Source organism: Chaetura pelagica, unplaced genomic scaffold (genome assembly GCF_000747805.2).
Source record: "Chaetura pelagica isolate M959 unplaced genomic scaffold, ChaPel_1.0 scaffold591, whole genome shotgun sequence".
Taxonomy (NCBI): Eukaryota; Metazoa; Chordata; class Aves; order Apodiformes; family Apodidae; genus Chaetura; species Chaetura pelagica.
Genome location: NW_009951959.1, coordinates 402882 through 414045, shown reverse-complemented (window position 1 = coordinate 414045; position 11164 = coordinate 402882). Strand labels below are relative to the sequence as shown.

The window sequence follows — 11164 nt, the reverse complement described above, 5'->3', positions numbered from 1 at the left end:
GGATACTGTATTTAAAACATCTTCTGCATGTTGAAACACATGAAGGAAAAGTCTTCAACTTCCCATAAATTATTATACAAAAACTTATAAAAATCCAAAGCCAAGAATAACTTCTGATTATTTGCAAAGCATTAAGGACAAGTTTTGTTCTGCCCAACATAATTCTTGATGAATTAAACATTAACAGGTTGATGGAATATTTTCTCCTCATTCCTCTATATACAAAATTTTACTTTACATATAAACAGGAAACCAGGTTGAAAAGCATCCGGGGGGGAAAGAAATATAAACTAATTTATGATTTCCAAAAGGAAGGCTTCAGGGCTCCCTTTGGTGCTGGAATTTTCTTCTGCTGTAGACATTCCTAGTGGAGAGAAAAAGACAAAGGAAAGAGAAATATGAAACTTAATTTGCCATCTCAGGAGTGTTGATGGCTCTTACTGGACACATTAAAAGCACTGGAAATTAAGTATACCAAAATTAATTCTGAAATGAAAGTACAAACTCTGAAGCTATTTTAATATCATAATCTAAGTCAACATTCACAAAAGAACTTACAGGTGTTTTACAGTTTAGCAAGCTTTCTTAAAAAATAAATGCAAAACATAATGCTGAAGAAATGCTACAAGTTCAAAGTGTCTCCTTCCTCATGTGGCTCATCAGGACATCAGCTAAAAACAAGCAAACCACTGAATAAAAACAGTTCTTACAGAAATGACTCAGCAAAGTTCACCTCAACCTCCACAACTCCCCTCACTGCATTTCATTTATCATCAAAACATATTTTCAGTGAGAAAAATCAGATGTGAGAAAGGAAGAAGAGATGTCTGACTAATCCTAATGAGCATTAAGGTAATTCAGTAGCTGAGACGTTCTAAAAGATGGGTTTCATCACAGTGAGAGGGCCAGACCATCAGGAGTGCTGTGAGCAGCATCAGCCTCATTAGCAAAATGATGCACATATTGAATGAAGGGGGGAAAAAACCTCAAACCAAAACACTTGGAAAGTTAAAAATAAATGGCTTTACCTCCAAGAATTGCTTGAGACGTGTTAATGAGCCCATCTGCCCAGAGCTGGTAATTGCTTCAATTCTGCAGAAATAACAGCATCTTTCAAAATCCACTTAGAAAGTTGGGTTTGATTCACAAGTGGGTGGAGGGTGAATAGCAGAGATTGGAAAAGATGGACAAATCATTTAAGACCAAACACTCCCAATGTAAAAACACAAGGATTCTTTCACATTCCTAACCGTAGATGCCATACCTTGGAATATAGTCTTCTTGGATAAATACCATCATTTTCCAGAACTGAGCCTTATACAGATTCAGAAGAGCATTGCCACACACCTATGGAACAGAAATCCACAAAGATCAGCTTCCAGAATTGGGTTTCAGACTAGCAGGACAACTTCTATCAAACCGCTCAGTATCAACCACTTAATATTTTATCCAGACATTTAAATCCAATATACCTACATCTACAATAAACCAAGGAAATCCTGTAAATGCCATTACAGGCATTACATGTGGATTGTGCCAACCATAATCACCTTTTTTTCCTCGCTGTGTGGTGGCAACTGATACCAATCAGATGTTATTCCTCCTTCAAAACCAACAGCCTTCCCTAATCCCACTTGCTAGGGCATGTTGTGGTCATTTCCCCATCCTGATGACTGCAGTGTGAATTCATCAGATTTCTCCATACTAGTCATTTTACAGGATAAATGTTCCTCAAATTTCACCACTCCCAATAGACTCCACATGGTGTATTTCACTTTGTACTTCCCTATAGATCCTCAGATAATCACACAAGCTGCTTGGGTTCAGTGGTGTTTGTCTCCCTTGACTTCAGCCTTTAACTTCAGGCCTTATGTAGCACAGGCTCATATCCTAGGATATAGGATTCATGTACATCAGGCTCTGACCTTTTCTACCTGAAAAATTAATCCTGTTTCACTTACTGAGTCAGCTGGAAAGGCCACAGGACCTCACTGCACTGTATGAACTGATGCCAAGTGCTTAGACCTTATTCTTATAGGACCATGCGAGTAATTTTAAATACCAGGAACCTTAAACAGAACTAAATACAACAGAGGTTGCATGTATAAAAACTTCAGGTTTTAAATAATTTAGCTCCAAAGCTGAATTTGCAAGAACATGGAAATATTCACATTCCTTTCTGAAGGAATAAGGACAGGCTAAAAAAATAAAAAAATAAAAAAAATCTGCTGTTAAAGATCCCAAGAAACCTCACCTCAGCAATCCCTTCAAAAACTAAAATGTCACCCATTTCCATCTCTCTAATGATCAGTCATCTGCACCATGTACCTCCAGGAAACAAAAGAGCAGGGTGGCTGTCACATCTGCCAGAGGCTCCATGTTCAACATCTGAGAAAGCCAACGCCACCCGTAGTTCAACCCGTGAGGATGTTTCTGTGAAGCAACAACAACAAAAGCTACAGACCCCTTGTTTTATCACTTTTCAAATGCTATTATTAAACCAGGCAGTTGTCTGATTTATCCTCTCTTTTAAAAAGTTATAGCCTAACATAAAACTTGATCACTATAAAAAGGAAGTAAAGGTCTTCCCTACAAATTGGTTGACGATGCTTTGGGGATTATGGTTATGACCCTTCAAATATATCATGAGCTGGTTAAGTTCAGCACATGTTAACTACTAACCAAGTTAACAATCCATTTAATAGACTCTTGGGACAGTGGCAAGTTTCTAATTAGAACAAACATACCCCTTGTTTGTTTCCATGAGGCCACTGGACTTGAATGATAGCAGCATAAAGACAAATCATTCCCGACATCCGCTTAAGGAAATGATCTTGCTCTTCCACCTTAGAATCCTCAACATCATATCCAAGCATCCTAGGAATGAGAAGACATTCCAGTATTAGTACAGCAAAAGTCCCTGCATGTCTTAGTTTATTTAAGTGAACTCTATGGAGAGTAGGGATACCCCAAAATCATGCAAAAAATATTGCAAAGGCAAATCATTCCCCTCTGGATCATAAATTCCACTATTTTATACCACAAAGAACATTTAGGTTCTGTGCTGCACATCTCACCTATGCCTTTATCAACTATTCTCCGAAGACAAGGAAGAAGCAAAAGAGCACTTCCAAAGCTGAAGGAGGGGATCAGGGTGAGGTGAAATGCACACTTGATTGAATCATGGAATGCCAGGTTGGAAGGGACCTCAAGGATCATCTGGTCCAACCTGTTTATCTAATACTACAGTTTATAGGAGATGGCTCAGCACCCTATGAGTCCATCTCCAGAGCCTACACCAGCACATCACAATGCCTGGGAATCAGAGATGGGGAAAAGTGGAATTCACTCAGAAAAATCAAGTTTTCATCCTTGCAGGGTTCATGCTGAAGATGTGCAGTAATAATTTTACCTTCGGTATTCTTCCACAGAAATCCCCTCTTTAAATGCAGGGTAAAATGGCACAGAATAGGGGCATTTCTTGTGTAGGTGAGCTAAGAAGAGGTCTCCAACTCGAGGGTGTAATTCCCAGATGCCTGAGGCCACCACAGCAATGGTGAAAGCTGCATCACGGTGAGCAGCTACTTCTTCTCCTCCTTGTTTCTAGAGGGGGTGAAAGGAAAGTCAGTCCCCATCCTTTCAAACAACTCAGACAAAGAAATTCCTCTTTTTTTTGTTTAATTGGCCTCTACTGAAGGATTCTAGTATTTCCATGACTTGTTTTAGCCAACAACAGAAAAGCTGATAAAGCTCTATAACCTCAGCTCCCACAGAGGGTGACAAACTTTGGCTCAGGAGAGAAGGGGTGAGCAAACACAGGCACAATGTGCAAAGATGACACAAATCAGTCACAGTTTCACTCCACAGCCTAATTTCTGCATACATTTGTCACTGCAGGTACAAAACAGTTTCAAAAAGCCCAAATTTAGCAAATAAAGAATGGAGAGTTCCTTCAAAAAGCAACTTAAACAATAACACTTGGTTTCTTGGGAGGTGCTTGACTAGACAACAGGGACAGAAGTTTGCCTCTTGGGCCTTAGCTTTCCCACCCCACAGTTTTCCTCCTTCAAGAAGAGATAAGATAGGGCAGGGGAGGAAAAGAGAAAGGAAGTTTTTCCACTTTTTCTTTTTTTTTGTACCCAAAAAGCACTTCCTGTAATTGATGTAGACATCAATACATGCAAGCTAAACACCTAGTTTTGTTCGTAGTAGTTGAAGACAATGAACAGGGTCTGAAAGAACTTCTCAAAGCACCTTTGCCACCCCAATAAAAAGAGAATTTCCTCACCACGAATTTCTCTGCAAGTTTGTAATGAACAAACTCCAGCCCCTGTGGATGCTGGGTCACCGACACAGTTCTCCCTCCAGTCTGCACAGACTTCCCAGAGAGCAGGTTATCAATCTTGTCAAATATCTCTCTCAACTGAGAGCCTGCAAGTATAAAGGAATATATGGAGACAGAAGATTAGGAAACAGCAGACAAGTATTAACCAGACCTTTTCAACTTCATAGAATGGTTTGGGTTGGAAGGGAACTTAAAGATTATCTAGATCCAACCCCCTGCATGGGCAGGGACACCTCCCACCAGCCCAGGCTGCTCCAAGCCCCATCCAACCTGCCCTTCAACACTGCCAGGGATGGGGCAGCCACAAATTCTCTGTGCAACCTGTTCCACTTTTTCACCACCCTCACAGTGAAGAATTTCTTCCTAATACCTAACCAAAATCTCTCCTCTTCCAGTTGTCCCTTCACAAAGAGAAGTTCACTAGAGCTACACCCTAAAGGGCAAGGCACCTCCAACTGCTTCTTTGCTACATCTGATTAAAGGCATTTAAACAAGTTGAAGCAAGAGACCTTCAAAACATAAGCAAAAACTGTGCTAAAAGGACTTGGACTGTATGCATACAAGACTTCTGATGTAGGGATAATTACAGAAACATTGGACATATTGTGTCCTACTAAAATCTGTAGAGCAAAAGCCATTTCAGCTGGATTGGGTTCTTGGTGTTTTCCTGACCTGATCTACTAGAGATCTGGCTCACAGGGATGGTAGCTGCTTTCTGCAAGTCTGTTTTTATTTTCTTGACCTGCAGAACAAACAAATAAACAAACAACTTTAAAAACTTTTACAGATAAGTAAACTACTCTGATATTTTGGGTAAGCAGCCTGTTAACTGAGGCTGCTAAGCCAGAATTTATATATATATATATATATAAATAAATGAAAGCTGAGCTATTTCCCCTCCAAATCAAGACATTCACTCTTTAGCAGTATTAATAATTTGTTCATACCTCATTGTTGTCTTTGCAGTTGCTGATTTCACTGAAAGAAGCAACACACTGCTCAGCAGCATCTTGAAGCTGTTGGTACCACTGCATGATACTTTCATCTGCCTTAACTTGAAGTCCTGATATTGAAAACTCAAAAAAAACAACAAAGAGAAGACTAAGAAAGACCCCAAACTCCATATAACTCCAGGGAATAGGGGAGAGAATTGGAAAGGTAGAGAGATTCATGGGTTGAGATAAAAACTATTCAATAACTGAACTAAAATTAATGATTATGATAATAATAAAAAATATATATACACAACAAGTGATGCACAGTGCAACTGCTCACCACCTGCTGACCAATGCCCAGCCCAGCCCTGGCTAGTGATCCCAGAAGAAACTAACAACTACATGAGTGTTTTTTTCCCAAAATTTAGTTTAGAAAGTGATGTTTATCAATCAGCTACAAGTTTGTAAGCTATACTGCAGTCCTCCTTCTTCAGCTTAGCAGCTTCTATATGCAGTGTATCTGGACTGAGAAGGAAGCCATTTCAGTGGCCTGTCCTTGTATGTTTTGTTGTATCATCCATCACCCACCTACACAGGCAGGAAGGACAAGATTATGCTCTCATATTCCACATACTGTCTAGGAACAGCAGGCTTTGCTCCAGGTGATACAACAAATTTATGCAAATTTATGCTGCATCCGTCTACACTTCAAAAGTTGGATGCTAGCAGTCCTATCTCTGTTTTGGTAGAGGAAAGAGAGAGAAGGGGGGGGAAAAGAGAGAGAGTGAGAGAGAGAAATAAGGAGGGGGAAAGGGAGAGAGAGAAGGAGGGGGAAAGGGAGAGAGAGAAGGAGGGGGGAAAAAAACAACAAAGCAAAAAAGCCTAACCAACCTTCCTTCTGCTGCTTTCCCCCTGACTGTTGTGCAGGAGCAGGAGTCTGAGCCTTCATCTTCTGTTTTTCCAGTAACTCCTTCTGCTTCTTGCTCTCTTCTTCTTCATCCCTTCTTTTCACTTCCACAGCTGCAGCAATCTCTTGCTGCATGCTGGCTACCAGCGCCCGCATCTCCTGCAGCGCTCGCTCCGCATGGGCCACGTCTGCCGGGGCAGGGAACCCTCTCTGTTGAGAAAGAAAGGAAGGAGGGAACAGAGCATCACCCTCTTGGTTCCACACTCTGGAGACCAACAGCAAGAGCAAGGAGCCTCTGAAGCACCAGTCTTCAGATCATCTGGGAGCCAACTACACGTTTTATCCTGTTTGGTGAAAATACCATTTTCTCCTTTATTTGTAAATAAAATTGGTCATAACATCATAACAGAATCACAGAATCTGCTGAGTTGGAAGGGAACCATCAGGATCATTGAGTCCAACTTCTGCCCCTGTGTAGGGCACCCCAAGAATCACACCATGTGCCAAAGAGCATCATCCAAAGGCTTCTTGAAGTCAGGCAGGCTTGGTGCTCTGACTGCTTCCTTGGGGAGCTTGTTCCAGTGCTCAAGCACCCTCTGGGGAAAAACCTTCTCCTGATATCCAAGCTAAAACTCCCCTGATTCAGCTTCCTGCCAATTCCCTGAGTGCTGTCATTAGTCATAGGAGTGAAGAGGTCAGGACCTGTCCCTTCTCTTCCCCTCCTGAGGAAACCACAGACTGCAAGTCCTTAACTAAGCCATATCCCTCAGTACTATGACTATAAGACTCTTAAATCCCTCTAGGGCTGGTGACTCCACCTCTGCCCTGGGCAGCCTGTCCCAGTGCCTGATAACCCTTTTGGTGAAGAAATTCTTCCTGACATCCAATCTAAACCTCCCCTGGCACAACTTGACACCATCTCCTCTGGTCCCATCACTTGAATAGACCAATTCCAACCTCTTTACAACCTCCTTCAAGGTAGCTGTAGAGAGCAAATCTCTTATCTGAAACCATTTCAGTGCCATATCTGCAGAAAGCTTTCGGAAGGAACAACCACCAAAGTTAAGAACACCCCAGAGCCTCTACCTCATTGGTGGTGCGGATGAGTCCGGACACCAGCCCACAGATCTGGTTGCCACGATTACTGTAGGCAGAAAGATCAATTTTTGGCAAGTCTTTGTGCCTGTAATTGGGATCAATCTGCTGGTTAAGCTGCAGCACTTCCTCCTGGAGGGAATAGAGGCGCCGCAGCCTCTCCTGGCCCTCCTCCTTGCGCAGCCGCTCCAGCTCCTCCTGCCGCTGCCGCTGCTGCTCCGCCTCGCGCAGCTTCAGGTTCAGGACCAATAGAGGAAAAGACACAAGAGACACAAGAGACACAAGTTCCTTCAGTAGCTGCGCAAGGTCCTTCCTGCTCCTACAACACAGCATCACAGAATATTAGGGGTTGGAAGGGACCTCCAAAGATCATCTAGTCTGACCCCCCTGCTGGAGCAGGACCAAAAAGCCACACCCAACCAGGGCAGGTCACTCAGAAAGGTTCATCCAGACAGGTCTGGAAAGTCTCCAGAGGAGACTCCACAATGTCTCTGGGCAGCCTGTCACCCTCACAGGAAAGAAGTTCTTCCTCATGTTGAGGTGGAGCTTCCCGTGCTCGAGTTTGAGTCCACTACCCCTCATCCTTTCCCAGGGCACAAGTAACAAGAACTTGTCCCTGCCTTCTTGATGCCCTCATGTATTTATAGACATTAATTAGATCCCCCCTCAGTCTTCTCCTCTCTAGACTGAACAGCCCCAGGTCTCTCAGCCTTTCCTTGTACACATGGGCCTTCACTCATTTCCACAACAAGGCAGCAGGCACCCTTAGGGCAGCACCAGGAATCAGTCTCATTCCAGGGGTGCCACGTAAATAAATACAAACTAATTGTTTGTTCCAGTTCCCACCGAATAATCAAGGTCTTTCACAAAAGACAACTCTTCCAAGTCTCAGACCTTTGCTCTGTGTCGATGTTCTTCCTTCAACTTCTCTTGCTGTCCCTGAGCCTCCTTTGAGCTGCAATACACATAAAGACAGAAAAACTGCACTCAAGATGTGCACAAGGCCAAATGCAAACACACAGCAGGTAACTTGTGAATTAAGCCAAGGAACTTTTAACTGTCACAAATATGGTCTTTCTCTAACCACTGAAACCCCACCAGCAGCCAGAGATTACTCTGAAAGACAAACAATGGCAGGAGCTAATGTAAGAGAAGCAGCAGGTGAGATTTTCAAGTGACGAGCGCAGAATTGTCAGGCACAAGAATTAATCCTCACTTTGGTAAAATGCCGTCAGATTTTCAAGATCCCAGAGCTGATCTCACCTCTTCTCCATGACTTCTTTCAAATCCTGGAACTCCTGATGCTGCTTCAGCTCCTTCAGCTCATCGAAGCGCTTCAGCTGCTCGCTGGCCAGGTCGGACACAGCCCTCACCATCTGCTCCTGCTGCTCCTGCCGCCGCCTCAGCCCCTCCTGCAGGGGAGCCAGCACCACCACGGGGCAGCAACCAGGGGAATTGGGACAGAAGAAAACAAATCACATTGCCCAAAGTGGGTCAACATGGTCTAGGTCTACCTGGGATTGTCCTAAACCAACTATCTCAGGTTCACCCTAAACCCTCTCAGGCTCACCCCAAGCCCTCTCAGGCTCAGGATAACTTACTGTCCTGCTACTTTGAGCAGAGCATTTCACATCTGGCTGTGTAGCTCAAACCCCTCTTAGGTTTTGGGTTTTACCTTTCCCTTCAGCCTGTGCATCTCCTCATACATCCGGATGCAGCCCTCAACCTCAGTAACTTTGGAAGGCAGAACCACTTGAGAAGCTTCTTGATCTGTCTCCAGCAAACCAGGGTCACCATCTCCCTGCAGGGATACAAGCAAAACCAGTGACCAAACACAGAACATTTTTGTGGAGGAAACCAGGTAAATCAGGTCTATTGAGCTGATGATTATTGTAGAAAAACAAAAGGAGTCAACCAATGCACAACTTTTTAGGGTAGTTACACACCCCAGCAGTCTCATCCCTCCAGCACACATATTAGATTGGGATAATTACTTTTCCCAGTCACTAAAACTGGGAGCAGAGGCACTCAGAGCCTACAGAACATTCACAAAGAGCAGCTGTCACCAATAGACCAGACACACTCCTCCACCTTCTCCTTACTTTCAGTGAGGATGTGACACTGGAAGAAATCAAGACAGGTTCATGCTTTGAATCACTCAAGGAGAAGTTTGCAGACTCCCACAACTTTCATCAGATCTTGCCGTTCCATTAAGACGTTTTCCCCTCAATGTGTTTCTTAGGCCTAAAGGGGCCCAAGATGATGCCAAACTTTGCTGCTCAGTATTGTTATGTAGAGATGTCACCATTTAATGCATAACAATAGGCATTTGTTTTCTTTTTAGGTGCTTCATCAACTTCATCACCTCCACGACCCAACTCCTCATTGCCCAGCTCCCCACACTTCCCCACGTGGAAGAGCCACATCACACCTCAGTCACTTAGAGCCTCCAGAGAACCCAATGGGTTACTCATGGACTCTTAGAACAGGCCTGACCTTACTCTGTGGCCTCATCCTTCCAAATGGATCAATCCCATCCTGCTGGTCCTACACAGCTCCAACCCTACATTCTGTGACCATCTTGTTAATACCAATTTTATCATCACTCATTTATCCTACAAAAAGTTGAAATTTAGAACTTCCCCCCTCCAAAGTAACAGAGAACAACCCAATCTCTATGTCTATCAGACAATTGATGCCAGCAAGTTAGCAGGTTTTTTCTCTCACAGCTGCTCACACATGGCTTATCATCAGCAAGTTACCTTTGTTTCACTTGGCTCTGCAGATGAAGGTGGTGAAGAGCCCTGGTGGCTCCCAGATGCAACCTTCTCCAGAGAAGATGATCCACTTGTCAGGGGAGTGGGTTCTTTAGGTGTTGAGCATCTGGTGGGTGTGATTTCTTGGGCTGACTGCCCCACCACTCTGTCCAGGACCCAGCCAGAGTAAGGGGACAGCACAAGAGGAGACATGCATCCTTCCAAGATATCCTAGAGAGAAAACGTTTTCTGTGAAACGCATCAAAAGAAGCAAGAAAATATCAACACACATTGAGAACAGCTGCACAGGTCAGCAGGTGCTTTATAACCACAGCTCATTACCCCGTTTACTCCTTCTTTCTGATGTCTTTTAAACACTTTAAAGCACTTTTAAGCACGACTACAGAGGGCAGCAGGACCACCAGGCTTGAACCTTCCCCTGTAACGCCTCCTCCCCAAACCCTGCACTATTTGGCCAGCAGGAAGGAACCAGAACTCGCCCTGCTGAGGGGGACAGAGGGGCCCAGCCCTGAGGAGCAGGTAGCAGAGACAACACGAGGCCGATTCACGCATTCCAAGCCCCAGGCGCTGTTCAGGAGGCGAGGGGCCGATGTAGCAGCGCTCGGGGGGCCCAGGCACGGATCCCCCGGGTGAAAAGCGGCACCGCGGCGGCCCGGGAGGAGCCAGCCCTCACCTCATCCTGCAGCCAGTGGCGGCGGTAGCTCAGCTGGCCCTTGCTGGAGGAGCGCAGCGCGGCCAGAGTCCGCCAGCGCAGCTCCCGCTCGGGGCCGCGCTCCATGGCGCGCGGGAACGACGCGCTCTGCCCTTCCGCTTCCGGGGCGCCGCCGGAAACGCCGCCACCTGAGCCAAGCGGGCGCCCGCCCCTCCCCGTCCAGCGCCAGGTCCGCGGGTTCGAGTCCCGCCGGCGGCAACTCCCGGGGGCTGCGGCAGCGCCGTGAAACAGCGAGATTCACCACTTTCCCCCTTATTTTGTGTATTCTCGCCGAGAAACCCCGGGAAGCAAGGCTGGAGGCCAGTCTGCACTGCAGCATTGCCCCCAGCCTGCACCAACAGCCCTGGCTGTGGCTGTATTTCCAAAAAGTAAGGGCCAAGATGCCCTTGATAG

The 11164-nt window shown here is 45.0% G+C and overlaps 1 protein-coding gene across 1 annotated transcript; it reads right to left on the bottom strand.

The window, feature by feature from the left end:
- Window positions 1–295: 295 nt before the first annotated feature.
- On the bottom strand, window positions 296–10837 carry GLE1 (GLE1 RNA export mediator). The gene is made up of 16 exons (XM_010000803.1): window positions 10733–10837; window positions 10045–10269; window positions 8958–9083; window positions 8546–8694; window positions 8178–8237; window positions 7274–7529; window positions 6172–6397; window positions 5293–5408; window positions 5018–5087; window positions 4289–4431; window positions 3413–3603; window positions 2748–2877; window positions 2329–2433; window positions 1265–1347; window positions 1029–1092; window positions 296–364 (listed from the first exon to the last, which is right to left on the bottom strand). Exons 1-16 carry the CDS (start codon window positions 10835–10837, stop codon window positions 296–298), a joined length of 2118 nt encoding a protein of 705 aa, XP_009999105.1.
- Between the last annotated feature and the right edge of the window lie 327 nt (window positions 10838–11164).